This window comes from Podarcis liolepis (genome assembly GCF_965112155.1).
Source record: "Podarcis liolepis genome assembly, chromosome: 16".
Lineage (NCBI taxonomy): Eukaryota > Metazoa > Chordata > Lepidosauria > Squamata > Lacertidae > Podarcis > Podarcis liolepis.
Window position 1 is genome coordinate 11,989,592 of NC_139567.1, and position 15,731 is coordinate 12,005,322.

Below are 15,731 nucleotides of genomic sequence, written 5' to 3' on the forward strand. Positions count from 1 at the left end.
TCTGATCGGCAAGTCCTAGGCTCTGTAGTTTAACCCACAGTACCACCCGCGTCCCTTTAAAAGGGTATAGGATGTCAAACAGATCAACCAAAAGCCTGGTTAAAAAGGAACGTTTTTGCCTGGCACCTAAAGGTGCATAATGAAGGTGCCAGGCGAACATCCCTGGGGAGAGCATTATACAGACAGGGAGCCATTGCAGAGAAGGCCCGTTCTCGTGTTGCCACCCTCTGGACCACTCAAGTAGGAGGCACATGAAGGAGGGCCTTCACTGCATCTGACTGCTAGGACAATTTTGCCTGATTGATTGTGTCGTGCAGCTGTTCAAAGTTGCAAGAGCCCCATCTCTTTCTGGATGAAAGAGAAGCAGTAGGTTACTTAACTGGACCCCTGGTTCTGGGGGAAGTCCTAGACCACATAGGAAGCTGCCTTATACTGAGTCTGACCATAGAACCATCCTCTTCACTGTTGTCTACACCAGACACAGCTAACCTATGAGCCTGTACAATTTGTTGGATAATAATATAATAATAATTTATTATTTATACTCCGCCCATCTGGCTGGGCTTCCCCAGCCACTCTGGGCGGCTTCCAACAAAATATTAAAATACAGTAATGCATCAAACATTAAAAGCTTCCCTAAACAGGGCTGCCTTGAGGTGTCTTCTAAAAGTCTGGTAGTTGTTTTTCTTTTTGACATCTGGTGGGAGGGCGTTCCACAGGGCGGGCACCACTACCAAGAAGGCCCTCTGCCTGGTTCCCTGTAGCTTTGCTTCTTGCAGTGAGGGAACCACCAGAAGGCCCTCGGCACTGGACTTCAGCATCCAGGCAGAATGATGGGGGTGGAGACGCTCCTTCAGGCATACTGGGCCGAGGCCGTTTAGGGCTTTAAAGGTCAGCACCAACACCTTGAATTGTGCTCGGAAACGTACTGGGAGCCAGTGTAGGTCTGGATGACAGCTCTCATCCTCCTAAACCAGGCATAGGTAACCTCGGCCCTCCAAATGTTTTGGGACTACAATTCCCATCATCCCTGACCACTGGTCCTGTTAGCTAGGGATCATGGGAGTTGTAGTCCCAAAACATCTGGAGGCCTGAGGTTGCCTATGCCTGTCCTAAACCATTGACTGGGCTGGCTGGCATTAATGAAAGTTGGATTCCAATGACGTCTGGAGAATGGCAGGTTGGACACTGATTGGCAGCAGCTCTCTAGGATTTCAGACAGGTATCTCTCCCAGAGCTGCTTGGAGATGCCAGGGAATGAACTGGGGACCTTCAACATTCAAGGGTAATGCTCTACCACGGAGCTGTAGTCTCACATCCCTAGCAGAAACCTTTTCTTCCAAGGAACAAGAATCTACAAGTTCTCTCAGTAGTATATTTTACTGCAGAGCTGTTCCGCTAATGTTAATTTCAGGTTTACTGCCTGAAATGAATTTCCCTGTGGAGAGGGTGTCTTGCAGAGACTATAAGATTATTTAGGGATTTAGACGCAGGGATGACATAGAGAAAGGCATCACATCCGTGGCAGTGGGAAACCCAAGGAGGGCTGAATCTGAGATAGTGGCTTTAAATAACCACCGACAGTAGGTCTCTAGCTATCAATATTTTCGCTCCAGAGGGGGAGCTCTGCGGCAGCAAATGTGAAAATGAGTTGTGGCACCTTAAAGATCACTAGTCTTTATTAGGAGCCGAGTGTTGATGGAACTTGAGCTGACTGCACTGTGCACAAAGTGTTACTGGGTCTGTGGAGTGTTAACATTGTCTCTTCTTGCATCTCCTGCCCTTTTGGACACCCGGCTCTTTACATTCAAGATATAGATAGATGGACACCTGGCACCTGATGATCACAGCATGCAACTCAAGTGGATTCTGGTACACAAAAGCTTAGGTTACAATCCATTTAGTTAGTGTAGGGTGGCGCTGTAGGTTAAACCACAGAGCCTAGAACTTGCCGATCAGAAGGTCAGCGGTTCAAATCCCCGCAAAGGGGTGAGTTCCTGTTGCTCAGTCCCTACTCCTGCAACCCAGCAGTTCGAAAGCACGTCAAAGTGCAAGTAGATAAATAGGTACCGCTCCGGCGGGAAGGTAAACAGCGTTTCTGTGTGCTGCTCTGGTTTGCGAGAAGCAGCTTAGTCATGCTGGCCACATGACCCAGAAGGTGTACGCCGGCTCCCTCGGCCAGTAAAGCGAGATGAGCACTGCAATCCCAGAGTCGGCCATGACTGGACCTGATGGTCAGGGGTCCCTTTACCTTTACCTTACTGTCATTATGCTTTTTATTATGTTTATATTTTTATTATTGATGCTCCATATTATTATTATTGTTATTATTATTTTATTATTATTATCAGTGCATTTTTTCTGGGGGGGTACGCAGGGGTATGCATACCCCTAAACATTTTGTGAATCTAAGTTTGGCCTCATTGAGGAGAAGTATTTCAATATGTGTATGAGAGTGAGAGTACCTCTAAATATTTTTTAAGAAAAAAAGCACTGAATAATAATAATAATAATAATAATAATAATAATAATAATAATAATATACCACCCTATACCCTCAGGTCTCAGGGTGGTTCACAAGATAAAATTACAATATAAAAACACAAAATACACAATCAAAATATAAATAGAAGTAGCCAAATACCACCACCACAAAAAACACATAAAAACAGTTAAAAACATTTTTTAAACACACACACACTTGAAAAATCAGTTGAAAATGTGTTCTTAATGTTGTACACCACCCTGGGATCTTTTGGTCAAGGGCAGTATATGAATCAAATAAATAATAATGATGATAGTTTTAAAAGTGTAAGGCTGGGCTTTGTGAATGCGTGATGAATGAACTGCAGAGAGGGGAAAGGGTGTGTATGTAAGCCGCCCCCCCACCAGTCCCCTGGCATGCTGACTCCTTTCTGAATTTTGCATATTGGCCCGCTCCACATTCTTTCCACTCTACACACTGTTAATGTTTCTCAGTAGTGCCCAAGGAAAGAGAACTTGTCTTCTGCCCTGGCAATGTTGTTGGAGTATAATTCCTACCCCACCCCTGATTGTTGTTCCCCATCTCAGCCTTAGAACTTCGGCTACCATCCTATATAGACTCGCTGAATCCACTGAATTCCATGGGGGTCACATCTGAGCCTAGACTTGCATAATAATAATAATAATAATAATAATAATAATAATAATAATTTATTATTTATACCCCGCCCATCTGGCTGGGTTTCCCCAGCCACTCTGGGCGGCTTCCAAAAGAATATTAAAATACTATGATACATCAAACATTAAAAGCTTCCCTAAACAGGGCTGCCTTCAGATGTCTTCTAAAAGTCTGGTAGTTGTTGTTTTCTTTGACATCTGGTGGGAGGGCGTTCCACAGGGAGGGCGCCACTACCGAGAAGGCCCTCTGCCTGGTTCCCTGTAACTTGGCTTCTCGCAGTGAGGGAACCGCCAGAAGGCCCTCGGTGCTGGACCTCAGTGTCCGGGTAGAACGATGGAGGTGGAGACGCTCCTTCAGGTATACTGGACCGAGGCCGTTTAGGGCTTTAAAGGTCAGCACCAACACTTTGAATTGTGCTCGGAAACATACTGGGAGCCAATGCAGGTCTTATATGGGTTTCTCCTCATGGAACTCCCTGATTTGGCAATGGTAGCCACAATCATGAGCATCAGGAGTACAGTGGTACCTCGGTTTACAAACTTATTCCATTCCGGAAGTCCATTCTTAAACCAAAACCGTTCCTAAACCTAGGCACGCTTTCCCTAACAAGGCCTCCCGCCGCTGGTGCCCTTCCACCGTTCGGATTCCATTCTTAAATCGAGGTAAAGTTTGCAAACCGGGACACAACTTCCGGTTTTGCAGAGTGTGTAAACTGAATCATTCGTAAACAGGGCTGTTCTTAAACCAAGGTACCACTGTATTGCCATAGAACAGATCTTACCAATCTGCGCACCCCCCCCCCCAAGTTTTGGATTCCAGCTCCCATTATCTCCAGCCAGCATGGCCAATGGTCAAGGATGTTGGGAGTAAGAATCCAATGACCTCTGGAGGACCACAGATTCCCCATCCCTGGCTAGAGAGACCAAACGTCAGAATAAGGCAGCTTCCAATGTCCTGAGTCTTGAGATAAGGGATTTGTCTACCTTTAAATGTCATACGGATTCCTGGGGGTGGGGGAACAGCCTTAGCTCAGCCCCTCCTCTGCATGATGCCAGCATCTCCCTGTCCTCCCTCCAAGGAGGCTGAGGAGCCCCTAATTGAATCATCTGCAAAGTTCAGGTACAAATTGAATGCCGCGACTTTCACGGAATCTAATAGAAAACCTAATTTGCTTGCTGAAGCTGCTAATTGCCGGGAGTGATGCAGAGACGGTGGCCTTCTCTGCTGAGGACGAGGCGGGTGGGGTTGCTGGGAAACAAGCCTGGCAGCTCCGAGGGGCACCCCCATAGCTCGGTATCCGTGTGGTCCTCCACAACTTTGGCCTTTGCATTCAAATCAGGCCTCCAGAACCAATTATGGAAAAACCTCTCTAGTTCCCTGGAAGGTTTCAATGTGCACTGAAGGCCCCTTCCTCATACATCACTGGTCCCTCAACTGGCCTCCTCTCCAGCCCCCTTTTTTCTCCCCTCCTACCTTCAGCATAGGGACACGGGTGGCGCTGTGGGTTAAACCATAGAGCCTAGGACTTGCCGATCAGAAGGTTGGCGGTTCAAATCCCCATGAAAGGGTGAGCTCCCGTTGCTCGGTCCCTGCAACCTAGCAGTTCGAAAGCACGTCAAAGTACAAGTAGATAAATAGGTACCGCTCCGGTGGGAAGTTAAACGGCATTTCCATGCGCTGCTCTGGCTCACCAGAAGCGGCTTAGTCATGCTGGCTACATGACCCGGAAGCTGTACACCGGCTCCCTCGGCCAATAAAGCGAGATGAGCGCCGCAACCCCAGAGTCGGTCACGACTGGACCTAATGGTCAGGGGTCCCTTTATCTTTACCTTCAACATGCTGGGGCATCCCTGGGCCACCTCAGGCAGCAGAGGTGGGGGGCGGGCAGGGCACAGCAGCGGAGTCATTGTCATCAGTGGCAACATCAGGGGGGCACTAGGGTTGAGCAAGCAGCAAAATGTCCTGGGCCGGCCCTGACATCTGTTCCTACATCCTCTGTTACAAAGATGGGGAAATTTTGGCCCTCCAGATGTCGTGGGACTCCGATTCCCACCAGCCCCAGCCAGTATGGCCAATGGTCATGGTGGATGATTGGAGGTAGATCTACGTTGTTTGGAAGAACCACAAGCTCCCCATCCCTTTTCTATTAGAAAAGTTTTCCGAGATAAAGAGCTATAAGAAGAGATAGCAGGGGCCTCAAAAGTGCCTGTCATCAGGTAGCTCCTGGGCAGGCGACTGACAGTTATTATTTCGCACCTACGGGGCCGCCTCTCCTGGCATGTCCCACAGTGGACCTTACGATCTTCAAACAAAAACATCTTGGAGGTCCTGGGCCACAGGGAGGTTAGGCTGGCCTCAACCAGAGCCAGGGCTTTTTCGGCTGTGGCTCCGATCTGGTGGAACGCTCTGTCACAAGAGACTAGGGCCCTGCGGAACGTGACATCTTTCCGCAGGGCCTGCAAGACAGAGCTGTTCCACCAGGCCTTTGGCCAGGGAACAGCCTGACCCCCTCCTTTGGCAATCCTCACAGAACTCTAGCCCAATGGTTGCCATTAATTTGACTCTGAATTGATTTTAGAATGAAATGATTTTAGAATGTTGTAATATTTTACTGCTGTTAGCCGCTCTGAGCCCGGCTTCGGCTGGGGAGGGCGGGATATAAATAAATTATTATTATTATTTCTAAATTTGTTTCTATACATATTAAATTGGCATGTGCCAATTTTATGCAAACACATATCCCCTTTTTTTGTAATAAGCAGTTTTTTTCTGGGGGGTAAAAGTGTGACACTTACTGTAGCAACTTCAAGGTACCTGCACCTCCCTCCCTCCCTCCCTCCCTCCCTCCCTCCCTCTCTTTCTTTCTTTCTTTCTTTTTTAAAAGCATTGGTAATAAGTTAAAAAACACACACCACACTTCTGAAACCGCCTTAAGTCTTCAGTAAAAATGCAGTTTCTTCCACACACAAAGATCTCTCAACCATCAGCCCCCACCGATAAATCATCAACCAGTCATTTTGATCCATTAACATGCAATCTTCCTAGTGAAAGATGGTTGTCCAGTCATTGCAACAATACAAATGCACTAACAAAAGGATTGAAAGAAAACGTTGGATGGGAAATACTACAGGCTCAGTTGCCTAAAACAATTTAAAAAACCTGAAAGTGGCACTTCTTATTGAGAAAGAAGACTATATAGCGTGTCACAATTATCTCCTTTGTTAGTTGAAATGAGAATCAAGGCTGATCTGACTTGCACATGTCAATGTCTTTATCTCTTCCAGAGCTACAACAAGCACACAGCACTCCCACGCAGCCATCTAGCTTTTCGGCAGACTGGAGCAGCCAGGGCAGCCAGTCAAGCTCTCGTATCAGCTCTGGGAAGCACCGGAGAACTCATGGTAGGAGAAGCAGCAAGGGGCAAAACAGAGCATCAGGAAGAAACTCAAATACAGGCAATGTTCTTAGAAACCTAGGGTTGGATCCAGACTAACAGTGCATGCTCACTTAGTGAGTTCAGTGGGACCAGCTTACGCTGCTACCCTTCCTTCCTTCTTTCATTTTCATACAAAAAGTTCTTTCTTTTTTATTATTGAATTATGTTGCATGCACAAACAATTAGAATAAAACTTACAGTTATCAAACAGATTAAGTAAATAAAAAAATAAAAAATAATAAGGGAAAAGTAAAATTATAATATAGAAGAAAAAAGAAAGGAGAAGTATAAAAGAGGGAAAAAAGGAGAAAAAAGAATGTATGTGTGTGTGTATGTGTGTGTGTGTGTGTGTGTGTGTGTGTATAAGAGATAACAGTAAATCACTCATGGTTAGACTAATATTTTACAAACAGATTCTTAAATTAAAACACAGAGAACTACATTCAAAGTTATCTACAAAACAACAAATAAAGACTTCCGCCAATACCACAACAGTTCATTGTTCTTAGTAAAGATACTTTCCTGTATTTCCATTGGTTCCTCATCTTCGTATCAGGACACTATTGCTTTTGCAGTGTTATTCTAGGCACAACCAGATCTTAGGTGCTGAACCTTGATTCATCAGGTCATTGTTTAAATGATCCCATTCTTTCTTAACTATTGTATTAGATTTGTGTCTTAATACATCTGTTAGCTTTGCGAGTTCCAAGTACTCGGTCAGCTTGCATAACCATTCTTCTTTGGTGGGTAAATAATTTTCTTTCCAATATTTAGCCACCAAGACCCTTGCCACTGATGTCGCATAAAGGAATAATCTTATTTTATCTTTAGAGATATTGACTGTCATGATTCCCAAAAGGAACGCTTCCGGTTTTTTTGCAGAATGTGATTTTCAATACCTCTTTTATTTCCTTGTAAGTCATATCCCAGAATTTTTTTTATCTCTGGGCACGACCACCACATGTGATAAAAAGTTCCTATTTGGTTTTTACACCTCCAACAATTATTGTTGTGAGATTTATTTATTTTAGCCAACTTAACAGAGGTTAGATACCACCTGTATTTCATTTTCACGAAATTTTCCCTTATTAAGTAGCAGGCCGTAAATTTTAAGTTTTTTGTCCAGAGCTCTTTCCATTTCTCCAATTCAATCATACAGGTCTCGGTCCCATTTTCTCATAACGTCTTTAATTTCCTCATTCCTCAACTTCCAGTTTATCAACAGCTTATAAATTTATAAATAGAACCATGTTCAATATGGCTTACGACAAAGAAAACATGGAGACATCTCAACATCAACCGTTGCACGAACCGTTTCTTAATAACATAATGAAATGACAACATAATAGCAAATATAACAATGTATAAAGAAACAACTTTTCAGTTCTATAAATATAACAAGATTATAATAAGAACTTTGCACTTCCTGGTAGTAGCAAAAATAACAAGGGAGCTTAGCAGGTTTCCCCTGGTCCTAGAAAACCTTCCATAGTATTGCTGACAGTCGCTCTTCTGAAGCAGCTTCTTAAAAGGCTTTCAAAGGCAGGGGGTGAGGTAGCTGAAAAAACAGTTGCATAGAAAGTAGATCAGAATCTACGGGCAGATCCCAGGGTGATTTGCTGTAGATTGGCAATGGTTTCTAACTCCCTTAACAATAGTAACAACAAAATGACTTTTCTGGCCTAAATTGGGCTGTTGAAATGAAGAAAGCTAAAATCAGTAGTGAAAGGACTGTAAGCTCAGTTCAGTTCTGGACCTGAAAAACAAATTCCTAGGCTCAGAATGTGCTCAGAAGCACCAACTTCCTTAATTCTAACAGGATGCCTTCTAGCCTTGGTTCTGGTTGATAGATCTCGGGGTTATAGTAGATCCGACACGCTTGAAATCTGTCCACCTGACCTCAAGATGTAGTTCTGTCGAAAATATGGGAAAGTTATTTATAAAACAGCTGTACTTTAAAAACATGGTTTTGAGTTTGGAAAAGCCCCCGGTTTTTAAGGATGTAGTTTTTAAGGATGCAGTCCTGAAAGGTGGAACACAAGGTCAGTCTTGCTCCAGTTCAAAGCTCCCGTTTCCTGAAAGCTGTCCATGATACGTGTGCTTGGACGGGTTAATCTACATCAATTTCTGTGGAACCGATCCCATGAGTGGGTGTAATGGAAATGAACACTATGGAAGACCTGGAGGAGGCGGGGAATCTCAGGCCCAGCTCAGGGGTAGGGTATATGCGCCCCTCTAGGGCTTTCTGGGGTGCAGGTGGCACTGTGGGTTAAACCACAGAGCCTAGGGCTTGCCGTTCAGAAGGTCGGTGGTTCGAATCCCAGCGATGGGGTGAGCTCCCATTGTTCGGTCCCTGCTCCTGTCAACCTAGCAGTTCGAAAGCACACCAAAGTGCAAGTAGATAAATAGGTACCGCTCCAGCGGGAAGGTGAATGGCATTTCCGTGTGCTGCTCTGGTTCGCCAGAAGTGGCTTAGTCATGCTGGCCACATGACCCAGAAGCTGTACGCCGGCTCCCTCGGCCAATAAAGCGAGATGAGCGCCGCAACCCCAGAGTCGGCCACGACTGGACCTAATGGTCAGGGGTCCCTTTACCTTTAGGGCTTTCTATCTGGTCCTTGAAATTCCTTCCTGGCCATATCCCTCAGCGGTTCCTACTTCATATCTTGGGTGTTTTTTGCCAGCTGGAATGTGTCCATGAACTTTTGCTTCTCTGGTTGGAGGATAGTGTGTATGTGACTGTAGAAACTAGCCTAATGTACAAAGATAGACGTACACATATAGTTTTGCCTCTCACATGTGACCCTCAAAAGATTGCCCAGAAGAATCCTGCTGGATGAAACCAAAGGTCCACCATCATCCTGTTTCTCACAGCAGCCACCCGCATGTCTCTGAGAAGCCTTCTCCGACTTCTGTTCTCCAGGAACTGCAATTCAGAGGCATGGTGCCCACGACCCGTAGCCATTGATAAAACACATCCTCGCTGAATTTGCCTATTCTCCCCTTAAAGCCATCACCACACCTTGCAGAGGGGAATTTCCTACTTTATCTATGCACTGAGAAATCCCTCATGAGCATAAGGCTTTCCCTGGCAGAGGTGGGCAATAGCATGGACGTTCCTGTTTAAGCCTCTACTTTGGATTGTATAGCATCTCTCTTAACATCCCAGGAGAGGGCAGCAGAGCTTCATGTTAGCTCTGGAGTTATGGAGCTTTTCTTTGGAGAACAGTTGATTGCTAATGCTTTTGCATTCTGGTGCCCAGCTCTCATTTCGGACCAGAGGTCTCCTTGTGCTTTGGCCTGTAGTACCTTGCATCCTTTGTAATGTGATGCTCATATTCTGCCATCCTGGGACCTTTGGGCGGCTAATTTCAAAGGGCACTGCTCCAGTTTTGAACACATGTGTCAATGAATGATCTTGGTTGCTTCTGCCAATGGGAGATTTTCCTTTAACGCTAATAAGTGTCTGCTTGTGTGTGATTTTTAATGGCACCGTGGCTTGGAAGGAAATTATTAAGCCTCTCCTCCCTTATGAATGAAAAGGACCATCACTGCCCCATGCCTGCTATGATGCATTTAGCACTGCATTTAGCACTGCGCTGCACCCTGGCGGAGGGGGCATTCAAAAGAGGGGTGTTCCATATGTTCCATGCAGTGCTATTTTTCTAGAAAATAAGGTGCTGGAACTCCCCATGAGCACGTCCCTTGTTCTCTTATAATGGCAATGGCGCTCACCCGAGAGGTGCCGGAACTGAGTTCCAGCTTAGAAAAAGTCCTGGCCCATGGACCCAGACCTGACTGATGGTCTGTTAGGGACCTGGGTCTGCTAGGAACCAACATGTACGGGGAGGGCCACAACCCAGTGGCAGAGCTTCTGCCTTGCATTCTGAAGTCACTTGGTCCAATCCTGAGCATCTTCAGGTAGGGCTGGGAACATTCCCTGTCTGAAACCCTGGAGAGCCACTTGTTATACTGAGCAAGATGGGCTAATACTCTGACTTGCTGTGAAGGCAGCTTCCCATGTCCCTAATCCTTTAAAAAGCCTTGTTGCACCAGGGATGTGGGTGGTGCTGTGGGTTAAACCACAGAGCCTAGGACTTGCCGATCAGAAGGTCGGCGGTTCGAATCCCCATGACGGGGTGAGCTCCCGTTGCTCAGTCCCTGCTCCTGCCCACCTTGCAGTTCAAAAGCACATCAAAGTGCAAGTAGATAAATAGGTACCACTCTGGCAGGAAGGTAAATGGCGCTTTCGTGCGCTGCTCTGGTTTGCCAGAAGCAGCTTAGTCATGCTGGCCACATGAACTGGAAGCTGTACGCCAGCTCTCTCGGCCAATAAAGCGAGATGAGCGCCGCAACTCCAGAGTCGGCCACGACTGGACCTAATGGTCAGGGATCCCTTTACCTTTACCATTTGGGCACCAGTCCCTGCCTTCATCTATTCCTCCCTCGCCCCCTACCATGGTGCCATCTGCTGGGCCAGCTCCATGCGCCAAGCATGTATGAGGAGCTCTGAGCCACAGTTTCTCTCTCCTTTGATCCTCGCTGAACAGCGGCATTGAAATTGTTTAAATAAATAAAGTCAGGAGTGGGAAGCATGAGGGACTGAGCTTGTACACATCGCCTAGCAATTGCCCGCACCTCCTTAGGGGATGCCTGCCCCGTTCCAAGATGTTTGGCTTTCGAGGGCTCCCAGAGCTAGAGATAAGACTATTAGTCTGAGCCTCAACTGTGTGTTTATGGCCAGCTCTGGTGGCAAATCTCTGCTCTCTCCCGGATGTGCGCCTGAGCTTTGCTTGCATTGTTTTTATTAAGGGAGCCTTGTTGCCAGATGAGCCTCCAGCCGGCAAGCTGGCTCTCGAGGACAGAGACTTCTTCTTTGAAGCCCCTTTCAAAAGCTTAATGAGGCAGCGGGACTGCCGAGGACGCCTCTCCTTGCAAACAGTGCGCTCGGCCTCCACCACACCCTCTCCCTGGTGCCCCATGCCCATAAATCCTTCTCAGTTATTCATGAGTCTGCAAGGAAGAGGCTATGTGGGTAAATTGGACATTGTGGAGGGGGGACAAGAGAGGAACTGGAGGGCTTCTGTCAAAGTATGGATTACGACAAGGGTTTTTTGTTGCATGAACAGCTGCCTGGCCTGGAAGCCATTATTATTATTATTATTATTATTATTATTATTATTATTATTATTATTTCACTTGTATACCACCCTCTATCAAAAGATCCCAGGGCGGTGTACAACATTAAAAATACACTACAGGGCATCAATGATAAAAAACATAATAATAAAAGCATGATAAAAAGCATACTGACTAATGCTAAAGTAGTCTAATACTAAAAATAGTCACTACAAACAACCACCCAGAGTGGCTGTGGAAACCCAACCAGATGGGTGGGGTATTAATAATAATAATAATAATAATAAGTCCTCTCCCCCCCCCCACTTTCACAGGCCACAGATTATTTCATAGCCATAGGCCTGGATAAAGAGGAATGTATCAGGGAAGGGCATTCCACAACTGAGGAGCCACCACAGAAAAGGCCTGTTCTCCTGTTGCCGCCCTCTCTGGGATGGGGGACATAGAGAAGGGCCTCACATGACAAGCACAGGGTCCAGGTCAGTTTATATGGGGAGAGGCGATCCTGGAGGTATTGAGGTCCTGAACTGTGTAAGGCCAGCTTATATCTTCAACTCAGGCCCTGCCGCACTATACATTCAAAGCAGTACCATACCACTTCAAACAGTTGTGGGTTCCTCCCAAAGGATACTGGGTACTGTAGTTTGATATGGGTACCAAGAGTTGTTTGGAAGACCCCTGTTCCACTCAGAGAGCTACAGTTGCCATAGTGGTTTAACAGTCAATCAGTCTTCCTTGGGATCTAGGGACGTGGGTGGTGCTGTGGTATAAACTACTGAGCCTCTTGGGCTTGCCAATCAGAAGGTCGGTAGTTCTAATCCCCACGATGGGTTGAGTTCCTGTTGCTCTGTCCCATCTTCTGCCAACCTAGCAGTCTGAAAGCATACCAGCACAAGTAGATCAATAGGTACCGCTGCAGCAGGAAGGTAAACAGCATTTCCATGCTCTCCGGCTTCCGTCACTGTGTTCCATTGTGCCAGAAGTGGTTTAGTCATGCTGGCCACATGACCTGGAAAGCTGTTTGTGGACAAACGCTGGCTCTCTTGGCCTGAGAGAGAGATGAGCGCCACAACCCCATAGTCACCTTTGACTGGAGTAAACTGCCCAGGGGTCCTTTACCTTTTTTTTTAACCTTCCCTGGGGAATTCTGGGAATTGTAGTTGTGTAAGAGGAATAGGGGTCTCCTAGCAGCTGTCAGCCCCCTTAAGAAACTACAGTTCCCACGATTTCTAGGGTGTATGTGTGTCTTGACTGTTTAAAGTGGTAAGGTACTGTTTTAAATGTATGTGTAGTTGGGGACCCTAGAATCTGCAAGTGATGAAGCCTCTCGTGGATTATACCAGTTTTCAGGTTGCAGGTGGGAGCTTGATTGTTTTGAAGATTCCTCTCTAAGTTTTGAAGATTCCTCTCTAAGTGGTGGCGGGCGGGCAGAGATGCCCCCCCCCCACAGAAAAATAGCAGGTTGGGAATGAAAGCTAAACTGAATCCTTGTCCCCAGTGCACCCATTTTCAAGATCAATATTTTACATTACATGGGGGAAATATGATTCATTCAATTTGCCCCAAGCCCATCTCCCCACTGGACTCTACAATCAGTGGCAGCAGCACCTCCAAACGTTACAGTCCAGGTAGAATCAAAATATAACAAGATCCCAAAAGTTAGTTCTCTGATTGCTAGCAGCATAGAGTTCATACATGCCACTTAAAGTCTGGTTTTAAAAGCTTGCCTTCTGCTGTTGGTGAGCAAGTGTGAAAGACAAGAATGTGGTTTGAAATGTGTTTCTTTTCAGTGTTCAGATCGCTTAATGGCATGGGGCTATTTCAATTACATTTCAACCTTCTTGGTTTTTTGTGGGGGGGGGTTTGTGTGTGTGTCGTGGTGGGGAGGTTTAGTCACCTGTAAACTAATTTGTTCTGATGTGCTGTTGTTCTTCCGCATAGAGTTGTACAGATTTGGAAATAGCTTTTTCACAGTTTAATTTAAGCTCAGTGGTAGGGCCCTTGCTTTGCATGCAAAAGGTCCTGAGCTTAATCTTTGGGATCTGCCAGTTGGGGTAAAAAAATAGTTGCATTTGAAGCTAGTGCTAGTCATTGTTGACGATGCAGAGAGAGATGGACAAATGGTCTGAATAGAGTTGGCCCTACCATTAGGCAGAGTGAGCCAATCTCCTCTGGTGGCAGATTCTGGGGCGAAGCATTCCCCTCTATTGGAGGACAGAGCTATTTGTGCCACACTGATTGACCTGCACCCGCTAAACTAGCCTGCTGCCCTTGGGTGGAACAGGTGGCACCATCTTGTCCCTTTGCATCAGGCAGCAAAATGTCTTGAGCCGGCTTTGGACCTGATTCAATATAAGGCGACTTCCTAGGTTCTTGTCCAACTTGAGATGTGGTGGGAAAACCTCATCAGTTTAACCAGGGCTCGGCAAGGTTTACCTCACCTGGGCCAGTTCACTCCAGCAGAGATCTCTCTGTGGGCTGGACTGCGCATGTGCATGTGCATGAGCATATGTGCCTGTGATTTCCAGCATCTGCCTCTGCGCAGACATGATTTCCAGCGCCACGGAAGTGAGTCTCCGTGCTGTGCTGGTTTAGCGCAGCATGCTGGGACTCACTTAGTGGGCAGCTTGGTTTGGGGGCGGCTCTTGGGCCGGTTAAACAACCTCCGTGGACTAGTTGTGGCCCATGGGCCTTAGGTTGCCGACCCCTGACTTTAACCCATGTAGTTTTCCTTTGCCATTCAGCGCATCTCCTGTCGGGTTAAATTGATAAGGCTTTCCCTTGACCTTGGGAAGAACAGATGGGGAGGCAGTGAAGACAATGATAACGGGTTAAGCCTGAAGGCTTCTTGTGGAATTGCAGGACACTGTGAGTCCGCCTCTGAGGTAGGGGAGAGGCAGGATCTCTTCTGCCCCAAGTGGGATGGATGCTGTGGCAATTCAAGGAGGAATAGCACGACTTGTGGGTGGTGGCAACACATTGATCCAAGAAGATTTCTGAGCAATAATTAAAGTGTTTAAAATGCACCTGTGCTTGGGGCCTAAAAGGCCATAAGTCATTACATGTGAGATGAGAAGAGCATAATATGAGCTCTGCTGGAGGAGACCAAAGCCCCATCTAGTTCCAGATGCCTGTGGGAAGAGCATAAGAAGGACCAGACTGCAACAGCACTTTCGCCGAGTGTGATTCCCAGCAACTGGAACCTGATTCCTTTCAGCTAGGTGCTAGGTGCTGTACAGAACACAAATGTTTATTCTTGACACAATATGTCTTGGAGGTGAGGTCAATAATGTGGGAAACGGATGTGACTGAGAAGTGTGTGTGTGTGTGTGTGTGTGTGTGTGAGAGAGAGAGAGAGAGAGAGAGAGAGAGAGAGAGAGAGAGAGAGAGAGAAGCAAAAAAATAGTGATGGATAATAAATTTTAGCATGGACTCCTTCTCTCTCTCCTGCCCTCCTCATGCATCTATGAATAACATTAGCAGAACTCGCAAACAAATGTCGACCTGGACACCCTCTTTGCTGCTGTGACCTGTGAAAAAAACAGCGAAATTTGAGGGAACGTTCCTGTTGGTTGTGATAGACATTGGGTAGCATTATTGCCTTAATCTCCTTTCCACATCCCTGCAGCTCAGGAAACTAAGTGCCTGATCAATTTGTCCATAGAGATCCTGTCAGGCAGTTAATGTTTATCTTGGTCTTTTTCCCCTTTCCCTTTCCCCCTGATGGACACATTAAGTTTTCCCTAATCTGAATTGGATCTGGCTGTCATATGCAAGGCTTGGGGGATGCTGCCTAATGAGTCTTTCAAGGAGAACATTATTTCTAGTTTCCTATAAGAGGGCCAATGATGCAATTCTGCTGATGGCCTTGCTTCTGCCAGAGAGAGAGGGAGAGAGATTGCTCTTTTCTTCCCCATATTGGATGCAAGGACCGTAGAGCCTATATAGGCACAATATAGCTCCTAAGATGACAATGCCAAATGCACACTTCTGC

General features: G+C 46.3%; 1 protein-coding gene across 5 annotated transcripts in view; it reads left to right on the plus strand.

The window, feature by feature from the left end:
- ROBO4 (roundabout guidance receptor 4) overlaps window positions 1-15,731 on the plus strand; it is a 101,381-nt gene that overhangs the window by 51,597 nt on the left and 34,053 nt on the right. For all 5 annotated transcript variants that reach the window (XM_083480367.1, XM_083480364.1, XM_083480365.1 and 2 more), the window contains exon 15: window positions 6,448-6,564. In XM_083480367.1, the coding sequence (XP_083336493.1) occupies window positions 6,448-6,564 (117 nt within the window). The remainder of the gene's footprint in view (window positions 1-6,447; window positions 6,565-15,731) is intronic.